General features: G+C 35.2%; 1 protein-coding gene and 1 long non-coding RNA gene across 4 annotated transcripts in view; one reads left to right on the plus strand and one right to left on the minus strand.

Moving 5' to 3' along the window:
• Positions 1-2,074: 2,074 nt before the first annotated feature.
• Positions 2,075-5,140, minus strand: LOC128188187 (uncharacterized). Of its 2 annotated transcripts, none has more exons than XR_008244131.1 (3): positions 5,002-5,140; positions 4,568-4,827; positions 2,075-4,061 (listed from the first exon to the last, which is right to left on the minus strand). It is a non-coding gene; the product is annotated as an uncharacterized LOC128188187 (long non-coding RNA). The 2 variants fall into 2 exon arrangements; XR_008244132.1 differs by lacking the exon at positions 5,002-5,140 and having other exon boundaries at positions 2,075-2,481; positions 4,015-4,061; positions 4,568-4,898.
• Positions 5,053-26,379, plus strand: part of LOC128188165 (uncharacterized) — a 60,702-nt gene continuing 39,375 nt past the window's right edge. The window contains exon 1 of one of the 2 annotated variants that reach the window (XM_052859048.1): positions 5,053-5,248. In XM_052859048.1, the coding sequence (XP_052715008.1) occupies positions 5,198-5,248 (51 nt within the window). In that variant the 5' untranslated portion in view covers positions 5,053-5,197. Of the gene's footprint in view, positions 5,249-17,636; positions 18,293-26,379 lie in introns of those variants that run through there. The other variant, XM_052859049.1, reaches the window with a different exon arrangement.

Here is a 26,379-nt window from a genome sequence, read left to right on the forward strand (position 1 = left end):
AAAATGGCTTGAACTTGCTATTGTGAAGAATACATATGGTCTAGCCACAATGTAATGTTACTGAATTACAGAAGCATGGTTGTTTCCACCAAAGATTATGGAATTCGTTATTTAAGTGTCTTAAGCGTTAGACTTAGATGAATAATCAAGTTTAGTCTGCCATTGTTGTTTATGCAAATATCCTGCAATTGTCTGCTTGGACCAATAATATCATCAAAGCCGAGAGCAACATCCGCACCATTGGTCATTTGATCAACTGCCATTAGTCAAAGAAATCTCCCAGGTATTATATGTGTCTTGTGTGAGGTGTCTGCAGATGAATACCAGAGGATGGTAGGATTCACGGTTCAGAATAGGATAATCGTTTCATTGGTCATTTCATATGGCACATGTAGTAAAATTTAGTTAAATCAGCTGGGATGTGAAGTAAAGTTACGTTGAACATATTATGTAGAAAAGAAATAGTCGTGCTAAACCATTTAGTTTGATAAGCAAAGGTTTTACTTAAAGAATTGAAACCGTAAATGATTGTTTCTTTATAAAGGAAAAGATAAGTAAAGATAATATTAATTCTACACTAAATGTAAGCATGTTCAGAAGGTGTTTAATCTATTTCGTCTCAATTTGTTTGCTGGCTATACGTATCGAATGTAATATTATGTCATTTACATAATGTATGGAAAAATATTCCTGGAATTGAATTCAGGATCTGTGTGTAGGATGAGCTAGCAGATCAGTCATATCAATCTGTCTATAATTGCATATGTTGATCTTCTATTACAGAAATTTCATGCAAATTTGTACCTTGATCTGTGGCCATCGGGGTTACACTCAAAACTGCAAAACATTGAGAACAGGAAAAAATGTGTTGGCTGATAGACATAAAGGTCTCTGTAAATGTTGGGGACTTCTAGCAATTTAGAATCTTTAATCCAACACATTTGTCTCTAAACCTATGAAGTAAAAGCACAAAAGACGGATAATTCTGACTCTATACAGTAAATCAGGGGGCTTCTTATAAGGTGTAATCTTCTGCAGGTCTATCGATCTTCTATTGCAATCCGAAGACTTTAGAAGAATTTGAAAAACAAAACATAGAAAAGGATTTAAATCAGAATCCGGCTTGACAAGATAAAACATTCTGAATACAAAAACATAATGGTTTATATCGCCTGCGTGGACTTAACAAACTTCACAAATACATGTATAGTAGAGAGATTTGCTTTTGATCAAGAATGTCTTGCGTTAAAAGAAAAAGACAAAATTTTAAAAAGTGAACAGAGGAAAGAGTTAATATTGGTCCCTTGCTCGAAATACCACTAAATAAACTTTTCTTAAGAATAGAACCTTTCTAAATGTTCATTGTATTTGTTTGCAATGCATGGAAGATCTACCATTCTTAAATCGGAGAAATGGTCGATGTCTTCAAAAGAAAGCTCGCTCTTTCGTTTAAACATCGATTTATCATAGCAATTCTTACTCCAGGACATAAATAATTAGTAGAAATTAATTTCTAACATCAAAGATTGAAAAAGCTTTATAGAACTAGACTATAATATGTAATTCCAATAAGTCAATGGAAATGGCAACGAAGCAGTGCTGAAAAAATATGTTTTAGATCCCTCAATTCTTCTTGAGTCCGGCAGAAAACACAAACACACTTTAAAAACATTTGATAATTAATTTTGTCAAATATTTGAAATTAAACGTGGTTGTGTTGTTATTCTTTATTTCGTACTTTGATCGAGTATAACATGCTATTAAGAATTTCTTTATTATTTTCTTTATACATGTATATCTAACCTTATTAAAGAATTTCTGGATTCATTTTGGACAGATCATATCTTACAAGGGGAATTATTATATTAATTTTCTATTATTCAAAGTACAATGGTATTAAGATAAAAATGAATACATGTATTTGCTTGATTGTTCGGGGAAAAAACCTTTCAGTCTGAGAAGATTGAAATATAATTGCATATTTTAACTCACTGTGACCTATGCATTTTTTCCAAGAAACAAAGAAATTGATATCTCAGAAAAAAAGAACTTGACATAACAAAATGACTGGTCGATAGTGTTAGCTTCCTCGATCAGATGATGTTTGCAAACAAAAAACCTTACAAGACACTGCACAGGAAATTGTGCTCCTGGATACCAAGTCTATCCGTTTAACGTTACGGCGACACAGAAGGATCCCCGGTCTCCTAATCCTGTAGACACGCGCACCTGACACTTTCTGTTTCCAAGTCCGCCGCAATCTGATTACGGACTGCGGAGGAAAAACATTCTAATGAAGATCTGATTTCTTCGGGGCAGGAAATATCGGCCGATTCTATCTCTGAGATCGAGCTTTAATCGTTGAGATTGGTTGTAATGGATTAAACTTGGTGACGAACCATGATCTTTGCGCTCATGGACATGCCTTGCATCCAAATACATTGTCAAATCAGGGTATGATAAAATCGCAGAGTTATTAAACTGAAAACATACAAAACATTTAGATAAGGCTGTGTATATTATATGTCATACAACACAGTTGTTTGTCCAAAGGCAAGTCTCTACAAGTCAGCGCAATAGTAGAACGTCATTATTATCGAGTCATTGTCAACGTCATAATGAAGATGAAAATTATCTGGAAAAGACCAAAAACAACAGACAGGACACGCCTGCTGATCACTCACTTTTCTTGCAGTATTTTATATGTTTATTATATATACTTCTATTTTTATTATATATACTTTTCCTTTTTGAATCAATCTGACGTTTCATGAGATATCCAATTAGTAGTAAGCAGACAGGAGAGGACGTCTTCCTCCGTCCACCGTGAATTGTTGTCCGTTTGGATAATTAACCCGGTCAGATACGGCCTTTTAATGGTTCTCAACACCATATCGATAGGATTTATAAATCTGTTTGAGCAGGTTGAATTTTTAGAATGTATGTTCTTTCTTGAAAGTGTAAAATTTTATTGGTGAAAGTCAAATGAATGTAATGTCTTAGATTATTTGTCAAGCAGGCAAATATCCATGGCGTAACGTACTCTCATAAAACGTACATCATATATATCAAAGGTCACATGTTTAATTTACTAAGATATATTGCGGGGTTTCTCTGGAAGATTTTCAGTGGTTAAATGGTAGATATATGGATATCAGTTAGAAGTTGTTCTGTTCTAACTGTATTGTAGTTGGTGTCCTTACAATTTGATGAAAAATATAAATTAGACGAACATGAATTTTAAATAGAGTTTTCGCCATACTTAATTTTATAAACTCCCATTATATAATCACCAAAAACAATCACTTCTTTGGGATTGCTCACTCTATTATTCATTATACTGAGTAATAGACAAAAAAACCCTCTCTATTATATTAATCTGTGTAGATAACATTTCAAATACGCTGAATATAAAGCTAGACACAAGAGATTCGACAATTGCTGTGGTATGATGATCCTAGGTCTCTGATTATAAGTCCCTCCGTTACAATACACATGTACCACCCATCTAATTAGAGGCCACTTCGTTACACTGTATATCGCTTCCAGTCTACAATAGACACTATTCCCAGGTGTGGCTATCCACAGTTCAAATTGCATGTTATGCACCGGCTGCCTATTCGAACCATAGTTTATCTAAAACCCAATGCTTTTGGGAATGGATATCAGCATTTCACCCTATTCATCCTATTCTGTTACACGATTATTGTACTCACTTTCGCTTACGCTCAGTTCAGAGAAAGCCCGTCATTATGGCTTTGCTGGTTAAATTGTAGGGAAAACAGTGTGGTAGTCTTGACCAATACAATTTGACTCACTGCCTAGCTGTTACTGTGCGCCAGAAAAGACTAAAATCTGTTTTTATTGCAAACTATTAAAAAAAACCCTAAATGTTTATTCTAAACAATAAAGAGTAATTTTTGCCATATATTAGATAGAGACTGAAGCGAGATTTGGTTTAGACGAGAAATCAGATTCCGCGAGACTTGTTGTCAGTTCGGCGGGAACACGCACCTGCAGGCCGTTCTAGGACAGGATTTACAACCTGCTCCATACATTGTCTGAAAATAAACCCAGATAGTTAAAACATCTCAAGAGCTTGTTTATCGTGTACACAGGACCGATTCTGTTGAAGTTATCTAAGGTTTTCTAGAACATTGTTCTTTTATATAAGATTTATTGAATCGCGATTAACAGAGAAAACTGACCGAAATATGCGTCAGTTTAATCCACGCACAAATTGAAATAAAAAATCAAAAATTTCATCAACTGTGACATTGTCCTGTCGAACATATTACTTTTTAAACAAACTATTTTTTTTTCAAAATTAAAACTCCCTTAATATGCAGCTGAGACAAATAAATTTGAATTAATAGCAATGGCATGTTCGAAAACAATGCAGCAAAACATTATAAAACGCTTCTTATAGCATGTGTTGTGAATTGAAGAAACTCTTTTTTTATCATTAAAAATGTGTGTGTGTGTATAATTATATTACCGTATTTTAGGTGTGAAATCGATTAACTAAAATCATTAAGGAATAAAGTAATAGAATTGTGAAACTTACGCGATCCTTTGAGTCGGCATCAGCACGTCTTTTTCTCGGTATAACTGTCGGTTTATCTCATTCCAATTTGGCAATAATTAGATATTTACCATTACAGGGCTCCGATCAGCACCGTGTATCGCCAGTTTTATCATCAGCAGTCCCAGGAATTCCCACAGGGTCTGCCCAGCATAAGGTTCGCCCGTAAACGCTTACACTTTCCCCCGGCCCAAATTGGGATTTACGATCCTCGTAAGACTCCTAACATTGTATTTCATGAACTGGTACGAAATAAAACCGATGTCAGTTATTGTTATGAATACATTATCAACTTTTTAAAACAAGCTGTGTATCAGTATACAAGTTTGGCCTGGTTCGCCGATCGATCTCTCTCTAGCAGAGGTAGCACCCTCAGTGGGGATTAATTTTATCTAAGTGAACAATCACTACTATACCTTCATCCATTGGCGACTGTTGTACAAACTTTCATCACAGCATCTCCGTAATTTGCCTGAGCATTGTGATAATAACTAAATCGGCCGCAAGGAGGAGTAGTGGCGACATTTACGCTACTATTTACACCTATCATTTCAAGTACTCGTCTACATCTGCTGGAGCCGGAAGTGTGACTTTACCGGTATATACAGTACAATGGCGATCTGCATGTACTACCCTAATCTCTCCAAATGTCGGAATAATAAGGTAGGTAATTCATCTTACCTATGTACAAACAGTCAGTACAGTCCATGTTGTACAGGTGGGCTTTACTTACCTCATTGAACTAATTATAACAGCGTGATTGTGATTCACTTAATTATTTAAGTGATATATGTTGGTATACAATGATTTCGTGTATGTAAACAATGTATTGATGAAAACAATGTATATATTGGTATACAGTATTTTCATGTCCAGTTCATATGTACGCTGACAATTTAATAGTACCTATTTCCAGATAAAAAGTGAGTTGAATTTATAACAGCTGCTTGTAGCTCAATTGTTACCTACACGTAATTGGTTCATTAAGGTGGCATATTCTGTCTGGTTGACATTAGGAATCATGGCCGGCTTTAGAATATTTTAAAAGAAAATTAGCTCAGCTGTCACCTAAAACAATAAACGAACATCGATTGGAGCGTGAGTCCCGGTTGTTTGGTAAATTATGCATGAGGGCAAATACACACGGCGATTCTTGGTTCCTCAAACATTGATTTCGCAATCTCCCGTGTAGAAATAAATAAAATAAAAAACCTATCACACGGCTCTAATCTTTTACAGCTTTTTGTCAAGGATCCAGCTGTGTCCATGATATTTTGTTTAAAAATCGATGGAATCGTTTTGTGACTTGACCGAGGATTGGACACCTGCACGCGCCTTTTCCCGCGTTTTGAGTCGGATTCTGGCGTCACATGACTCGCAGAGAGAGACAGGAGTCGGATATTAGCCATGCTTTACGACACTTTGTGTTGTATAATGAACAAAACAAAGCAAATCTCGGTGACATTTGCATGGAAACCATTCTCCTTTTCAGGATTCTTCAAATAAAAAGCTAAAAGTCAAGTACAGACGCCGGTCTTGAATCAAAGTAATAAAACTAAAGAATAAAAAAAACGGCGGAAAAGAATTAACATAAGAACTAATTATTCGCTCACAATATTCTTTCAAAATATTCCTCTAATTTTTTGATTCATGGTCGGATTATAATGCCACAAAAAAGAAAGCGTTTGTATGTCTTTGTAATATGAAGGGGGGGGGGGGTAAAGTATTATTTTATAATTTTTCGTTAATAATCTTTAATCAAACTAGAAATTGTGAATTTCCAAGATATGTACAAATACAAAAAATGAATTAAAACACAACAACTGAAAACTAGTCTCATCAACTGATATTCTTTGAAAATAATCATACGTGCAGAGAAAAAAAAATCAAAATTACACACGTATTTTGGTACGTTTTATTTTTAGGAAAACAAATAATCTATCATAATGGTCTCAAATCCGCGTCAGTCATTTTTATCTTTATTAAAGATACACAGTACTGCATAAACAGTGGAGAATACAGTGATAATGTGTGTGAAGACAGTGAGTCTATTATTCAAGAAACATTGAAAATATGGGATACAGAGACATTTTGTGATGCCGAAAGTCTTTGTTCTCTTACACGGCTGTCAATGTTGATCGTAAAACACAGGCACCTGAAACATGAAGACATGAATGAAATTTAGTCCGAAAATTAACTAATTTTGATTAATAATTTCAGTTTGTGCCCAACGGTACTTTTCTCATCCATCTTAAAGAAGCGTTTTTTGTTCGTTACACAATAATCTTTTGAAGGGATATCGTGCAATAGAGTTTTACATGAACGAGTTTATCCGCAAAAGTTAACGTTTTGGGACTTATTTTTTAAAAGTTTAGTCATTGTTTAAAATCAAATCAAAATGTCAAAAATTGAAAGTTACATGTATCAACAATATTTATGAATAAGGCTCAACATATTTTCCGATTTTTCGGGTTAGATGTATGAAAGATGCGGTGGTAAATTAAACCACTTAGTATGATTTCCGCGAATTATTGTTCCACGATGACCAAGTGAATAAATAAGAAGAGATATTTTGTTGCTCATTAGATGGTGAAAAGTTAAAAAGATACACTCGCTCGCTGTCAGATTCTTGTAGATAAATATACATCCCTCGTTCATCATGTTCCTACAGAAATATTTTGACAGATGGCGGGAAACTGTTGATTGAGGGCACCTTGAGAATCAGAAATATTTTGAACGGGAGGGGGCATTTGAATTCATTACACTATTCTCTGTATGAGGTTTCACAGGTTGGTTTTGATCCATCATCAAAGCTCGTTTAGCCGGGTTATTGAGCTGAGTTGTGTAAAAACCTTAGAGGTCTTTTCAGTCTATCTTGTCCTATTCAGAATTTGAAGCTTTCAATATTTACAAAAATAGCACAAAACAGAATACTGCCTCGGCTGTTGATATCTACAGTAAAATCTCTGATTCGGCGTGTTACAGACCCACCCCATTAAAGCCAAGAATGGGAAAAGCTACCGAGGGTAGCATCCACATTTTATTACCGATTTAACCTTTTCTTGTTTTTTCCCCTCAGATTAAGGGGTTTTCCCTCCTTTAAAAAAATGTTCCACGTTTGTGATATGTCTGTGTTCTTTCGCATGGTTTCTTGGCCAAGCCTATGGTTCTCTTTTATTAACAATCATTATATGGTGGTCAAACTGTTTCAATTTTTGCTTCGTCAAATGACCGAAGGTCAGATGGATATGCCTCCACTCAAACTCTGTCGATCAGTAATTCAAATTAATATTCCAAATTAGGTAGCGAGCAACGCCTAAAAATTATCCTTTATATAAAAATCCCCCATGGATGTGTATATAAAATTATGTGGATTTGACGATAAACGAGTCCGCTAGCGCCGGACCAGCTGGTTGTAGGGCCGCATGTTGAAGATCCAGGGATGATGTAAAGCGCATATAGGTAGTCAGCGCTCGGAAAATTCGTAAACATTGATGATTTACAAATGATATAAATCAAACAATATTGGATGCATGTAGTGGTACAAATGATTGGCAAAACAATGGAATGAGGCGGTTTGAGAGATTATTGAGTGAAAAAACATGTCAAAACATGACCAAATTTTCCTTGTTTAAGTTCAGATAACTCCAAAACGTGAACTGAAAGATACACACACCGGGCGATGACTATAGAGTACATCGAGTCAACCTTGGCGGTATACAGTGTAGACATACACCCATTATATTCTGTAGACAGAACGATCTGGAACTTATTGGTACTTCCGTTATACTGGACGATAGTAAGACTGGTATTGAGTTTATTGGTAATATATGTCCTCACATTCAACTGGCGATACTTTAGCCGATCTAAAGTTTAACGATAGCTTAAGTTTTTATCGATACGTCCTTTACATGCCATCGTGTTATATCGAGCATTAGCTAGTATCGGCGCTTGAACCGTGTAATATCGGATGTTGACCATATCAATTTGAAATATTATTGTCCCTCTCAGCAATACAAGTGCAACTCAGAATGAAACCATAGGTTTAGCTATGCCCCTTTCACACTGTGTAAGGTCTTTGGAGTACATATGACACCCTGGGCCGTGGATGGGCCGGTCTGTATGACATCTACTCGTGTGGTCGTGTTTAGCATGTCCCCAGAACTATCACTTAGTCATCCTCATTGAATATGCATGTTGTCAAGTTATTATCTCCAATTGTATGCAAAAAGCTGTAGGTCTAGGAAAAGGTCTTCTCGGACAGGGTTTTTTTGGCATGCGCAATTATGCAAATTACCAGAAACCGTAAAATTTAGAGGAAGCGGAACGTCTGCTGGCCAGTTGTAATGGCGGACTTATTCTGTTAGGGAACAACCAACGACAATTGGTGAAACAATTTAACTTTCTGTGGATTAAAATATTTTCTTAAAATTGGCATTGGTGGCACCAAAACGACCGAGTTTATGACAAATCAGATATGAAACGCCGATCTCAAACGGATAAATCATCTTTTTCTAAAGAAAGCATGCGCCTTTGGGTTCAAACGTTGTAAAAACGGCGAACAAATTTACATAAATTTAAACAGAAATGAATAAAAATTCGAAGACTTTTGCAGTCTGTGGCATTCTCGTTTTTTTATAATCATAGATGGTGTATAAATACATTTGAATTGATCACTACATAAATTGACTAGGGAATATTTGGCTCGGAGATATTTATGTTTTCACATGATCTATATTGATTTGCTGAATATTTTATGAACTCGCACCATTCTAGTTCAGCCTCCAGTGGTATGTAGAGGCTCCACTACGGATCTTCATCAAACAAACCATCATAACTTTCGGAATGCTAATGCGCATCCTAAGATAGAAACCTTCTTACATATTTAGTTTAAAAGATACGCATTGTAAATATCATATTATCATGAATTTTCATTTTTGTATTAATCCATAAACCACTAAATTTATCTAACGTTTCATCGAAAACATATTTAAGTTTACTTCCAACTCGTATTCAGAATGCAATATATTGGAACAGCGTGTTTTAAATAAGTTAAAGGGCGTGAACTAGCCTGCAAATTTCAATCAACATGTGTTAAATTATTTATTTCCATAAAAAATTCACGAACGAAAATTCCGATGTCACATATGTGTAAATAAATGTATATACAGTATGTAGCCATGCTAAGGAGCTTTTATGTATGAATGTAAGGTAATATGAATTTCCGTGTATTTGTGTTTATGCAAAAAATACATGGAAACTGTAGATATGCAAGCATAATGAACTGGGGCTTACATGTATGTGTAAATACTCGAGTGTAACTATGTTGATGTGTATGTACAAAGAATTTTTGAGCAAATGTAAATGTTCATGGATAAAATATCTGAATATAAGTCTATGTGTGATTGAAAATATATGATTTATGCTCATTTTCAAGTTTATGATCATATGTAAGGACAATATACTTACATAATACTTATATACATGTATGTCTGAAATATCTGGGTTCTGACATGTTCATGTCTTTGTTTAGACCACCTGAGATATGTTCACATTTCTGTATACTACAAGGGTCAATCAAAAAGTACGAAGACAACGTGGCGGTCTATTATAAGTCATAACTAACAGATTAATTTATGCGATAATTTTAACACTTATTTAATTGATATGTGAACTTTCATTTCATTTGATGGAAAGGTTTTTTTGTTACCCGATTTTAAAACAACATTTTTTATCGACACGAAGTACGATGACGTCCAAAACATGACGTCAAGATGACGCAAGCACAGTTTATCAAAATACCCCCATCTACATATCAAGCTTAGTCTCGTGTATTGCACCTTACAATTTCAAATGACCCCAGTCCACCTGACATCTTATTTGCTCATATTTGTGTGAGAATCATAAGTTCTTCGAAGTGTTTATTTTCATACCATGTATCTATCCGTCCACAGCTATGTAAACCCTGAACGTCAGATGACGTTACTTATTTTTTTATAACCAAATATTTACTGGTACTCTATTTTCTTTCGGGCTGCTTGATTATCAATTTGCAGTTTCCACCATCCCACAAAATGCATGGCAGTTAAACACAAATTTGCTAGTAACTTTTGACATACCGGTATTATTTGCATCATCGAGCATTTTTATAGTTTGCTAAATCCAAACCGTGTGCTCTTCTCGTTGCGCTGTGACGTCAGGCGACGTCAACATTTTTAGTCAACTTTAATGAGGACTATCTGTCGGTAGTAATGGATTTCTGTTCAACAGAACAATATATTCTGTCATAGTTATGTACACAGAATATCAAGACAGTACTCAGTTTGAGGTTTCAATATATTATTTGATTTTAAGCCCAATTTATAGTAACATTATTTCGACATTATATTGTTTATTGTTGACATAACACAAATCTGACCTTGCGCCGTGACTTCATTTTTGCAGGATGAAATTTTAAAAGAATTCTACTAAATTAAGGAATATATTTTTTTTTTCAAATAATTTGAAAATATTGCTCAATTGTGTCTACCAAATTAAGTAATTACATGACGTTAAGTTATATACCTTGTACATGTACCTACGGCAGATGTCTTCGTATATTTTGATTGGCCCTTGTGTATGTGAGAACGCTTCTATCGGATTTTGAACAACTGAGCGAGTACTCACTCCTGTCTCCAGTCTCAGTAGCGCTGCTGGTAGTTACGATACCACCCACTATTATCTCCCGCAGTTGTCTATCTTACACTGTTACTGCACTGGGCGCGCAGTGGAAGCTAATATTGACGCTCCGTGCAGTAAAGGTTTTGACAGAGTAGCTATTGTAATGGATGCTTTAATCATTTGATCGTTTTAGTTTTGTATTCTATACGATATTGAAGCATCATAAATCTACACGGATATATAAGTTTCAGTCTTAATTCAATTAACGTAAACATTCCGTGCATTAAATGAAGAATAAAGAATCAGTGAAATACTTTTCAAATTTGCGTAAGTTCAAATTATTTTTCAAGTCATTTTTTTTTATCAAAATCTTTTCTTATACATTTTAACAGCCTGAATAAAGCGAATATTCCACATTTGTTGGTGTAATTTAACAAAGACTCGTTGACTTTGGCGTACAGAGAGATTTCTACAGAGGAGGGCTGTAAAGATCTAAGGAGTGTTAACATTACATATCCCGAGATAAAGCAATTAATTACTAGATGTTAATTAACCTGGAACTCGTGTTGCATGTTTCTTGATACACTTTGCGTTCATTGAAATATCATCTGGCATCCTCTCCATCTTGTACTTTCATGCTTCTAACTTCATGATTCACGCCAACTAATTTTAAGGAAACAGAAAATAGGAACCAGTTCTGGTGCAGTAAATAGGAGGAAAATAGAACTCGCCCTCAGCACTTTAATAATGAGATGGATACTTTATGAAATCCATGTGCATAACGTGGGAAGATATTTTAACATTGTTTCTTGAATTTAAAACACCCCCGTTTCACGAGCCTAGATACAAGTTTAGATGCCCAGCAATATTAGATACGATTATAATTATTGCTGAGTATGTTTGAAAACACATTGTTCAGACAAAGATAAAACTTCAAACACGTCTGAAGTCAGGACTTAGAGATCGCGATGTCTCAACGGTATCACTCTACACACATACAGAGCGGCCTTTTGTTTTTTTTTGTTTTGTTTATTGGTATACAATGATCTGATACAATCTGTGATGTGCTATCATGTATGTGTGCGTTAATTTAAAGTCACGGTGTCTCATGAAATTAGTTTTGTAAGGACCCTGTTTTAGGCAATAGGAGACATCACCAGCTCTGCCGCCAATTTAGGTACACAACTAGGTGGGCCTCACCTAAATTTCACTTAAAACTTTCACGTGAAAGTCCCCTCACGTAGAATTTACGTGAACACCTCTCTCTATATATAACACGAAATTATTTTACAGGAACATTTCTTTATATAACACGAAATTCACATGAGCTTTTATTTTGTGCTAGAATTTACAAAATTATATTGAATGCACTTTACATGTAATTAAAAGGTGATTTTTACTATAATTAGTTCCATACGATATTCACGTAAAATTGAAAATAATTTCATATTATTCGCTCATGCACCTGCTGCAAAATCAAAGAAGAATTTTGATGCTGTTATTTTTACACATTAAAGGATACTTTCGCCCAGAGATGCACGATCTGGGAAAATCAGGAACAGAAAACTTAAGAGGGTGTCCTTCGCCAGCAAATAAGTGAATAGATTAATTAATTAATTTCCAATACCGAAATTCTAAAATTTTTATTGTTTTTCGTAAATGAAAGAATATAATGATAGTTGATGAAACATTTCTTGCTGGTAAATAGTAAGAAATAAAAAATCTTTCCATTCAAGTTATTGGCTCTTCAAAACAATTTGCGGAAAACAACAGGACATGAAACACACTTTTGGTAAAAAAAAATTTAGTACAATGTACAAAACTATACAGAGTATTATATATCCTTTGTAAGAAAGATGATATATGTGATAAATACTTTCTTTAGGACGAGGTGATATGTACAACAAAACCCTGTTTTACATATATTTTAAAAATAAAACATTAATAAGGCGTTATTAAAATTTTTGTACTGAAGTCTCTGAGAATTCTTGTGACGTCATTTGATAATTCTGGTCACTTATTGCACGTCATCCACGAATGTTTGTAATGATGCCTGTTTTATGATCAATCCAGTGGACACTTCACGGGGATTCTGAATGCATCGGCTTCTATAACTCACGATGTGTTTGAATATTACCCATTTGAATAGTAAATCGGACATCAATGATGACTGTTTATGAACTATGGGGTGGGAAATCGTCAGGTGGGAAAATCCTTGTTTATGTTAACGACTTTCTGAAGATTTGTACAACTCCTCGAAATCAATTCAACGACATCCCCGTAAATCTCCCCTTGTTGTATGGACGCAGACGATAACTCCATTTCCCGCCGGCTTTGTCCAGATAGACACGCGTGTTAGTTTCTCATCTTTTCCAAGATTTCTCTGGAGATCTGGTTTCACGATAAGGAGATTCCGAATATGTCTATGGAACGATGGTTCTCTCTTGTCTGCAATAGTTATTCTGATATTTCCTCTTAATGGCAGCTTGTAGCGTTTTGTACATGTATGTACCGGATGAATTCATGCTCAGCTAATGGGTTTTTTTTCATGTAAATTTTTAATACAGGTTTATTCGTTTAAAAATAATTAATTAAAATAAATCTTTGTAACATTAAAGGATGTGCAGTTAATGGATCTCTAATCAGCACAATCTAATTGGATGACTTTGATCCAATCAATACCATTTTAATCTCAATGATGCCATATAGGGAGTCTAACGTCTGTCGTGTGTTATCCGGCTTACCGATAGCTTAGTTTGAAATGCCAAAGTGCTGGAATCTGAAAAATCACGTGACACACATCGTAAAAGAATCACCACCCCAATTTCAATGTAACAAATTTTCTATTTTATTTTACATTGAAAAAATGATTTTCAAAATTCGTAAAGGTGCCGGTTAACACAAATAATCAGAAAGACTTTAATATTCTAAGAAATACATAAGAACTGTGCGGTGACTCACGGGAGGCACTCTGGCATCTTCAGGATGTTTTAATTATCAAGTGTACAAAAAAGCCAACGGAATCCCAGGTTTTAATTATTTACATATCTCCTCCAGAATTTTTGTTCATCAAACTTTTAGCTAAGAGTGTCAAAAAAATCCAAAATTGAAAAATGCAATCTCAGTCTGTTTAAAATCTGCCTCCAAACCTCTCAAGTGCAATTGTGCCCGGTTTTTATTCTCTTCTCAAAGTCTAAAATTCAGGCGAAAAAAATCAGTGTCGTTAATACAAGATAAATGTGAGACCCGCGGGCAGGCGGTCGGTGTAAGATATACTTAATTCTGTCACGACAACAGTCGATAGATATGCGATGGTACAATTATTTTTCGCCAAACTATCGATGACATAATTCATATTGATTAATATTTTTAGAGTTTGAATTTTGTGAGTACATATGTTATGGATATAGATACAGTTGCAAAATCGCCTTAAAGATTTTTGTTTTCATTTGGAAACAATTGCTCCGATATCCGTATTGATCTAATTAAACAAGAAGCATCTCGCCTTATTCCGCCTTATTTCAAGTTCACAATGTTCTTTTGTCCGTGAGTAGCCGCAGTGTTTATGGTTGTGCCTTAACTCTCGGCTTCAGACTCGGCTGAAGAAACAATCAACAAGGCCCTTAAAGACTAATTGATTTCATCGAACCAAAGTTTTATGCCGAATTTCGCGGGTCGTAAACTCACCAGACTCGCTGTCAGTGACAGCCCGTTGCGTAATTTGCGAAAATAGATCACTAATTTGAAAAAATTTAACTTCTGGATTTAGTCCTAAATAAGCATTAAAGCGGACTACAGCCACCCATGTTTCTCCCTGAGATAAGATTGGATCGGGTAATTGACGTCTTCTTTATTTCATTTAGGTGGGTAATCTAATAGTTGTGCAATAAACGAGATATACTTGCGGTGACTGAGTTTAAAAGTAAACTTTGTCTCAGATATAAAAGAACGTTGCCTGATTCAGAATCAAAGTATTGGAACTCTTTATTGAATATTATTTTTCTCAGTTTGAGTTGAACGATTCTCTTTTTTTCAATTCCATTAGAATGTAAAGTCCTACTTTCTTACATATTTCACACACTCTCAGCAAAACCATGCCATTGAATTATCTGCCCTTGATTACGACGATTGCCGTTATGAATCGTGGAGATTGTTAGTTATCACAGTTTTGAAATCTGAGAACATTAAATCTGATATATATAATTAGAGCGAAATGACAAATGTGAAAAAAAAACGAGATTATATTTCACATTAAGTTTTATCGTCAGTAAAATTTAAATTTTATCACAAATTTATCGATGATTTTTTGTTTGCAGATATATGAGATGTTATATACTTAATGACTGTTTGGTGGGGCTTCAATTGAGTAAGATTTTAAACTTATGTTCTTTTCGTGTTGCCATTCGTGTACGCGTGCTTAAACTGTCATTTTACATTGCTTGACAGATGATCAAGAATAATGTCACTTTCATACAATAACACACCAGCTTCTCATATTCGCTAACCAAGAGTTACCTCCCTACTCGAAGCGGACCTGATCGAAAACTGATGAAAACTGATAGGAATTGGAGGGGATCAAAAGATCCTAAATTCATGGGGAGCGGAGCAGATAAATAAAAACCTTGGCTACCGAACAGCCCTACTTCCTCTAGTGGTGATGGATCTTCCAGCTCCCCTCGTTTTCAGTAAGCTCGATCTTCTGACTTCAGATTAATGTCTGTTATCTGGTAATCGTTTGCTTATTTTCATTCATTAACTGCCAACAAAATGAAGTCGATTTCATATGTTGTTTGTAAACATCTGTAATTCGTTCAGCCCTTCCTCGGTAAATACGTTCCTCGTAATGAAGGTTTGTCTTTCTTGTTGTTCGTTCATCACGACATAAAAACGCCTCCTGTCTTCTCTATAAACGGGACAATCGAATGATCTCCTGTTTATTGTGTATTTATTTCATTCGTTTGAAATCCTAACATGCCAGATAGTTAAGATATTCTAAACAGGTTTCCTTTGGAAACAAGCAAATCAGGCAGCCCGTATAAAAAGCTTTTGAATTCATCAAGAACAAACGATGAACATAACTATGATCGAAAAAACATCCCCAACTCAAATCCCAGGTGCCGATAAAACGATTGGCGACTCGCTATGGATTTTACACCGGTTACTTATGAGTAGAGTAATTTCTTCTGTTGCCTTGCACGAATTAATTCTGTTTCCACGAATTTAAAACAAAAAATGCCCAAAATGACAGAAACTTGAGCGACGAATGATTTAGCGGTCGAGATAGCGGTGGAGTAAGGCCTCATGTCCACGGACACTTTAACCGGTGCTTGGAAACCATGGGAGAAAGTTCACAGGGAACCTGTCGGAGAATCAATATCCTTAATCGGCCGATTATCGCCATCAGAAAGATAATAGCTTTGTAAACCAGATCCTATGAAAAATTCATATTTTCCCTTCGTTTAGAATTAAATGAAGCAAGAGGCTGTGCATAAGAGATGATAATTCACAGATAATCGAATTAATGGAGGGGAGAGCTACCAAGCATCACACGAGATATATTGATGTGACCGAATTGATTTCTCTTTTCTTGAGACAAAGTGGTCTCGTAGAGTATCAGCCCATGACAAGGTGAACTAATTGATAGAATAAGACTTCAAATTTAAATAAAGCAAGAAGAACTACAGAATGACAATTTTAGTTCTTGCAAGGATAAGGATATTCCTGGAACGAAGGACAACAACAACAGACTTTCTTCTTTGAACTTGATTTCCCATTACTCTTCCTTAAAGAGCCAAACTTTTTTGACATATTATCTGGAAAAGACAGTTCCTTATTTGATTTGGGAACATAAGACGTATTCTCTGGAAGGTCTGACGGAGAGTTTGATTGGGTCTGACAGTGTAATGGCGGGATCCGGAACACCGGAACTCGATTGACTCCGGGACTCGGCCATTATATCTTTAACCATGGAACAGCGTCGGATCACCGTAACTTCAAGACTCTGTAATTGACAGAGCTACACGTGTTTAGACAGAGCGTCTTGCAGTTCTGGGCAACAATAAATAATCAAAACGACTGTACGCATACCCTCGGAGTTGAAATTGGCGAATAAAAAAGACACGCATTATTGAAGGAATTCTATTTTTCGCCTAGGATAATATTTTTCCTCGGTGTACATGGTGGGGGTTCCAACAGTTCGATCAATCATTGCTGAGATTTCAGAGGGACCAGTGGAAGTGTTTGGAGATGTTTAATTACCCTCCCATGTTATGAAAATAGGGAGTTATCTGTCAGATTGTCCATACCAAAGGAAACCTATCTAATTAAACGAAGGATAAGCCTCTAATCGACTTAGTGTTGACTGCACTTGTTGCCTACCGGTCATTAAAACACTTGGAGGACGAAGATGAGTTAATCATTTGTCGACCAGAAGCTTTGGTTGTGTGATAAAAGCACGTGACAACTCCCGCTCTGTACGTGAATTATTTACAAGTTTGTCATTAAAACAAACTCGACAATCGCTGAATTCCTACCGACTCAAACAACACCTTTTTGTGTATATTAATGACTTTTTAAAATTCATTGAAGTTCAAAATCCCGCGGGGAAAAGGTATAAGTTTCACGTAGTTTTAGCTCGGCGACGCGTTTATAAAATTTTGTTGAATTATTAATGGAAGGAACTGATGAAGTGAAACACTGTGTTATCTGATGGCAACACTGCATTGAAGCCTAGACACAGTTCGTCCACTTCACAGCGACGCCGGGCGAAATATTTCTGAAATATAAAACTCATTACTGTTTGTAAGGCCTATCGTGGTGTGATTAACGGGCTGTGTTTGAAATAGAATTCTTCATCTGTCAACAACTTGTGACACCCCTCTCTTCAGTTTAGCGTGGACCTTGCCGATTAATTGTCGCCTAATGGACGCAGATTCCGCAGCCCAATCTTAGGATTGATAGCTCCGGATCGATAACTTGGTATCTCTCAAGTACTTGACAAATTGAAGCGAAGGGATGGCAGAGACACTGCTTAAAACTCTAATAAAGGTAGGTATCTGTTAAGTGTTCCCCGGGAGTACAGATACTGTTATTCGTGCTCCCTCGGCGGTTATCATGGGTGATTATTGTTTATCGACAATCACATCTATCGATTTATTGCATGCTTATAGCTTATGCTATTATACTCTAAAATAGAGTTCACTGAAATATTCTGGTAAATATCTCTGTAATTACCGAATTATACCGTGTCATTTATATCTAAAAATAACCCACAGCTTGTAAAAAGGAGCATTGAGATTTGGGTGGACCGAAACTCCACACAATTTTGGGATCACACGCGCATTACATAATTTTGAATTTTGTGAGGCTTGTGCAGTGTAAAATATTATTCCTGGATATAAAGATTTCTGTGTCAGTCAATTTTAACCCGGTGGGGGAGAGGCAATCCTCAGTCTCTTTGTAATTATGAATGATTGCCTCAACCCGCGGTATTTAGAACTTTTCAGTTCTGCTAATTTCGCTAAAATTACCATGGTAATTTCTTCCACCGCGGTTTTCTGGTAAACTGTTGAAGTTAAAACGAATCCGATGAAATGGGGATCTAGATTCTTTTATTCACATTAAAGCAAGAATTAAGGCTGATCAAAGCCTATAATATTCTGACGTTACGTTCAGTGTCTAACACAACTAGATTATCCCCATTTGTAGAGTGCAATGATATCAGATTTAATTTTCAAACATGTTTACCTAAACAGCTCGCGTGTTTATAGTATGTGGAATTCAGAGTTTGGACTTCCCCTCCAAAATATTCCAGGTTTTCTTTTTTCTCGCCAATAAATTGATATCTCTTTGATATCTCTTTGATTAGGTTAAGTTTTCGTTCGATTGATATCGAAATTGCCTCTATATTAATCTGAGTAGCTTTCTTAGTGATGGATCTCGACTTGTATCACGCTGTTGACTGCTCCAACCTCTTGTACTAACTTATCCAGTAGATAGTATCAAGCGATAGCATGGGAGATATGTTTTTCAATGATTTTGTCCGAGGCTTGACCTATATTAATCACGTGAGTCATTCACGGTTAGTTGTTAAGCTTTACACTATCACACTCACTGACTTTTGTTAAAGGACTTGGCACTATAAACCCACTCTGCAGCCCTACTTGATCTTGGTCCTCACACTGCGATGAACCACGTGCTACGGGTGGTCTATGTATTAATCACCCGCGTGATATAATTAACTTAAGGAGGTGAAAAAGATTTCACGGTGAGATTTTTGAACTTCCAACGTCCGTGGTATTTGTACCAATTAACGTTTCTTCTTTCTTTGTGTTTTTATATATTTAACCTAATATTTAACCTCTAACTTGACACATAGTGTCACACTGTCAAACACGTGGAGAGTCGCCATTAAAAATGATTATTTTATGCTTGGGTTCGTTAAAATGTATTACAGAACTTTATCGTAATTGATTTTTCTATCTTGAAGATCTCTACATGACACAGCAAACAATCTGCTGAACATACATGTATAGATCTGTACTCAGTAATCAATGACAAAATCTTTAATATTCAAATCGATGTATGTATCTTCATGATCTACAAAACTAAGAGTAATGCCGTAACGTTCCTGAAGACTTCATTCCTTGACGGTGACTGTAGTTGTCAAAGTTAACTGACTTATCCCCAAAAATATATGACAAAAAGTTACAAATAATTCTCTATATACGAGCTTATAATTACTTACTATCACCTACAATATACAACAAACAGTTGTTCAACATTTTCCTCGAGTTCGTAATTACACGCCATCTTCTACATTTTATGTCAACAGTTATAAACAGTTATACACAATTCTCACGGGTAGTACACCCTATTGTTTACAATATACATGTATGTGCCATATACATGTAGTTGTACAGAGTCCACTTAACGCTATCGTCTACATTATTTATATGACATATTATTTGTACACAATTCTATACGAGATTTAAATTACACAGTGTCTTCTACAACAAAGATGACAAACAGTTATACATGCACAAGATTCTCTATGAATTTACAAGTACCCACTAATAATATGTTTGCCAAATATGTGTACACAATTCTCTGACTGTCTTACCCAATAAATATGACAAATAGTTATTATACAAGATTCTGTACGAGTATATAATTACACGCCGTAGTCATACCATAGTTATACATAAATTCTCTATAATCAAATAAATGATTACTACATTTACTACGTTTATTCGATTCTTGATGGTAAAAAATGCTAGTAGTTACATAATCATATCAATAAAGTATAACCAATTCTATATAAGGAAATGTTTGGTCACACTCTCCACTAAATACATCAGCAACAGATTGTAACTCTTATACATCAGCAACAGATTGTAACTCTTCTCTACAGAAAGATACCTAACACTGATACCTTGCACTCAATTCTCTACAGAAAGATACCTTACACTCAATTCTCTACAGAAAGATACCTTACACTCAATTCTCTACAGAAAGATACCTTACACTGATACCTTACACTCAATTCTCTACAGAAAGATACCTTAAACTCAATTCTCTACAGAAAGATACCTTACACTCAATTCTCTACAGAAAGGTACCTTACACTCAATTCTCTACAGAAAGAAACCTTACACTCAATTCTCTACAGAAAGATACCTTACACTCAATTCTCTACAGAAAGATACCTAACACTGATACCTTACACTCAATTCTCTACAGAAAGATACCTTACACTCAATTCTCTAAAGAAAGAAACCTTACACTCAATTCTCTAAAGAAAGAAACCTTACACTCAATTCTCTAAAGAAAGATACCTTACACTCAATTCTCTACAGAAAGATACCTTACACTCAATTCTCTACAGAAAGATACCTTACACTCAATTCTCTACAGAAAGATACCTTACACTCAATTCTCTACAGAAAGATACCTTACACTCAATTCTCTACAGAAAGATACCTTACACTCAATTCTCTACAGAAAGAAACCTTACACTCAATTCTCTACAGAAAGATACCTTACACTCAATTCTCTTAAGAAAGAAACCTTACACTCAATTCTCTATAGAGAGATACCTTACACTCAATTCTCTACAGAAAGATACCTTACACTCAATTCTCTACAGAAAGAAACCTTACACTCAATTCTCTACAGAAAGATACCTTACACTCAATTCTCTAAAGAAAGAAACCTTACACTCAATTCTCTACAGAAAGATACCTTACACTCAATTCTCTACAGAAAGATACCTTACACTCAATTCTCTACAGAAATATACCTTACACTCAATTCTCTACAGAAAGATACCTTACACTCAGTTCTCTTCAGAAAGCTACCTTACACTCACTTCTCTACAGAAAGATACCTTACACTGATACCTTACACTCAATTCTCTACAGAAAGATACCTTACACTCAATTCTCTACAGAAAGATACCTTACACTCAATTCTCTACAGAAAGTTACCTTACACTCAATTCTCTAAAGAAAGATACCTTACACTGATACCTTAAACTCAATTCTCTAAAGAAAGATACCTTACACTCAATTCTCTACAGAAAGATACCTTACACTCAATTCTCTAAAGAAAGATACCTTACACTGATACCTTACACTCAATTCTCTACAGAAAGATACCTTACACTGATACCTTACACTCAATTCTCTACAGAAAGATACCTTACACTCAATTCTCTACAGAAAGATACCTTACACTCAATTCTCTACAGAAAGAAACCTTACACTCAATTCTCTACAGAAAGATACCTTACACTCAATTCTCTAAAGAAAGAAACCTTACACTCAATTCTCTACAGAAAGATACCTTACACTCAATTCTCTAAAGAAAGATACCTTACACTGATACCTTACACTCAATTCTCTACAAAAAGATATCTTACACTCAATTCTCTACAGAAAGATACCTTACACTGATACCTTACACTCAATTCTCTACAGAAAGATACCTTACACTCAATTCTCTACAGAAAGATACCTTACACTCAATTCTCTACAGAAAGTTACCTTACACTGATACCTTACACTCAATTCTCTACAGAAAGATACCTTACACTCAATTCTCTACAGAAAGATACCTTACACTGATACCTTACACTCAATTCTCTACAGAAAGATACCTTACACTCAATTCTCTACAGAAAGATACCTTACACTCAATTCTCTAAAGAAAGATACCTTACACTCAATTCTCTACAGAAAGATACCTTACACTCAATTCTCTACAGAAAGATACCTTACACTCAATTCTCTAAAGAAAGATACCTTACACTCAATTCTCCACAGAAAGAAACCTTACACTCAATTCTCTACAGAAAGATACCTTACACTGATACCTTACACTCAATTCTCTACAGAAAGATACCTTACACTCAATTCTCTACAGAAAGATACCTTACACTCAATTCTCTACAGAAAGATACCTTACACTGATACCTTACACTCAATTCTCTAAAGAAAGATACCTTACACTCAGTTCTCTACAGAAAGATACCGTACACTCAATTCTCTAAAGAAAGATACCTTACACTCAATCCTCTAAAGAAAGATATCTTACACTCAATTCTCTACAGAAAGATACCTTACACTGATACCTTACACTCAATTCTCTAAAGAAAGATACCTTACACTCAATTCTCTACAGAAAGATACCTTACACTCAGTTCTCTACAGAAAGATACCGTACACTCAATTCTCTAAAGAAAGATACCTTACACTCAATTCTCTACAGAAAGATATCTTACACTCAATTCTCTACAGAAAGATACCTTACACTGATACCTTACACTCAATTCTCTACAGAAAGATACCTTACACTCAATTCTCTACAGAAAGATACCTTACACTCAATTCTCTACAGAAAGTTACCTTACACTGATACCTTACACTCAATTCTCTACAGAAAGATACCTTACACTCAATTCTCTACAGAAAGATACCTTACACTCAATTCTCTACAGAAAGATACCTTACACTCAATTCTCTAAAGAAAGATACCTTACACTCAATTCTCTACAGAAAGATACCTTACACTCAATTCTCTACAGAAAGATACCTTACACTCAATTCTCCACAGAAAGATACCTTACACTCAATTCTCCACAGAAAGAAACCTTACACTCAATTCTCTACAGAAAGATACCTTACACTCAATTCTCTACAGAAAGATACCTTACACTCAATTCTCTACAGAAAGATACCTTTTACTCAATTCTCTACAGAAAGATACCTTTTACTCAATTCTCTACAGAAAGATACCTAACACTGATACCTTACACTCAATTCTCTAAAGAAAGATACCTTACACTCAATTCTCTACAGAAAGATACCTTACACTCAGTTCTCTACAGAAAGATACCTTACACTCAATTCTCTACAGAAAGATACCTTACACTCAATTCTCTAAAGAAAGAAACCTTACACTCAATTCTCTACAGAAAGATACCTTACACTCAATTCTCTACAGAAAGATACCTTACACTGATACCTTACACTCAATTCTCTACAGAAAGATACCGTACACTCAATTCTCTAAAGAAAGATACCTTACACTCAATCCTCTAAAGAAAGATACCTTACACTCAATTCTCTAAAGAAAGATACCTTACACTCAATTCTCTACAGAAAGATACCGTACACTCAATTCTCTAAAGAAAGATACCTTACACTCAATTCTCTAAAGAAAGATACCTTACACTCAATTCTCTACAGAAAGATACCTTACACTCAATTCTCTACAGAAAGATACCTTACACTCAATTCTCTACAGAAAGGTACCTTACACTCAATTCTCTACAGAAAGATACTTTACACTGATACCTTACACTCAATTCTCTACAGAAAGATACCTTACACTCAATTCTCTACAGAAAGATACCTTTCACTCAATTCTCTACAGAAAGTTACCTTACACTGATACCTTACACTCAATTCTCTACAGAAAGATACCTTACACTCAATTCTCTACAGAAAGATACCTTACACTGATACCTTACACTCAATTCTCTACAGAAAGATACCTTACACTCAATTCTCTACAGAAAGATACCTTACACTCAATTCTCTAAAGAAAGATACCTTACACTCAATTCTCTACAGAAAGATACCTTACACTCAATTCTCTACAGAAAGATACCTTACACTCAATTCTCTAAAGAAAGATACCTTACACTCAATTCTCCACAGAAAGAAACCTTACACTCAATTCTCTACAGAAAGATACCTTACACTGATACCTTACACTCAATTCTCTACAGAAAGATACCTTACACTCAATTCTCTACAGAAAGATACCTTACACTCAATTCTCTACAGAAAGATACCTTACACTGATACCTTACACTCAATTCTCTAAAGAAAGATACCTTACACTCAGTTCTCTACAGAAAGATACCGTACACTCAATTCTCTAAAGAAAGATACCTTACACTCAATCCTCTAAAGAAAGATATCTTACACTCAATTCTCTACAGAAAGATACCTTACACTGATACCTTACACTCAATTCTCTAAAGAAAGATACCTTACACTCAATTCTCTACAGAAAGATACCTTACACTCAGTTCTCTACAGAAAGATACCGTACACTCAATTCTCTAAAGAAAGATACCTTACACTCAATTCTCTACAGAAAGATATCTTACACTCAATTCTCTACAGAAAGATACCTTACACTCAATTCTCTACAGAAAGATACCTTACACTCAATTCTCTACAGAAAGATACCTTACACTCAATTCTCTACAGAAAGTTACCTTACACTGATACCTTACACTCAATTCTCTACAGAAAGATACCTTACACTCAATTCTCTACAGAAAGATACCTTACACTCAATTCTCTACAGAAAGATACCTTACACTCAATTCTCTAAAGAAAGATACCTTACACTCAATTCTCTACAGAAAGATACCTTACACTCAATTCTCTACAGAAAGATACCTTACACTCAATTCTCTAAAGAAAGATACCTTACACTCAATTCTCCACAGAAAGAAACCTTACACTCAATTCTCTACAGAAAGATACCTTACACTCAATTCTCTACAGAAAGATACCTTACACTCAATTCTCTACAGAAAGATACCTTTTACTCAATTCTCTACAGAAAGATACCTTTTACTCAATTCTCTACAGAAAGATACCTAACACTGATACCTTACACTCAATTCTCTAAAGAAAGATACCTTACACTCAATTCTCTACAGAAAGATACCTTACACTCAGTTCTCTACAGAAAGATACCGTACACTCAATTCTCTAAAGAAAGATACCTTACACTCAATCCTCTAAAGAAAGATACCTTACACTCAATTCTCTAAAGAAAGATACCTTACACTCAATTCTCTACAGAAAGATACCGTACACTCAATTCTCTAAAGAAAGATACCTTACACTCAATTCTCTAAAGAAAGATACCTTACACTCAATTCTCTACAGAAAGATACCTTACACTCAATTCTCTACAGAAAGATACCTTACACTCAATTCTCTACAGAAAGGTACCTTACACTCAATTCTCTACAGAAAGATACTTTACACTGATACCTTACACTCAATTCTCTACAGAAAGATACCTTACACTGATACCTTACACTCAGTTCTCTACAGAAAGATACCTTACCCTGAATTCTCTACAGAAAGAAACCTTACACTCAATTCTCTACAGAAAGAAACCTTACACTCAATTCTCTAAAGAAAGATACCTTACACTCAATTCTCTACAGAAAGATACCTTACCCTGAATTCTCCACAGAAAGATACCTTACACTCAATTCTCTACAGAAAGATACCTTACACTCAATTCTCTACAGAAAGATACCTTACACTCAATTCTCTAAAGAAAGATACCTTACACTCAATTCTCTACAGAAAGAAACCTTACACTCAATTCTCTACAGAGAGATACATTACACTGTTAAATTCTTGTAGTATTTGATTCTCTAAAATATAACAATTGATATTAAATTGTTACATTCGGTTCTCTACAAGATAAGAATTTTTTTTACAAATTTCACATTCGATTATCTACCACATAACTATTGATAATAAAACGTTACAGTCTATTTTCTTCAAGATGTTACATGTAGCTGGTTT

The sequence above is a fragment of the Crassostrea angulata genome, chromosome 6 (genome assembly GCF_025612915.1).
Source record: "Crassostrea angulata isolate pt1a10 chromosome 6, ASM2561291v2, whole genome shotgun sequence".
Taxonomy (NCBI): domain Eukaryota; kingdom Metazoa; phylum Mollusca; class Bivalvia; order Ostreida; family Ostreidae; genus Magallana; species Magallana angulata.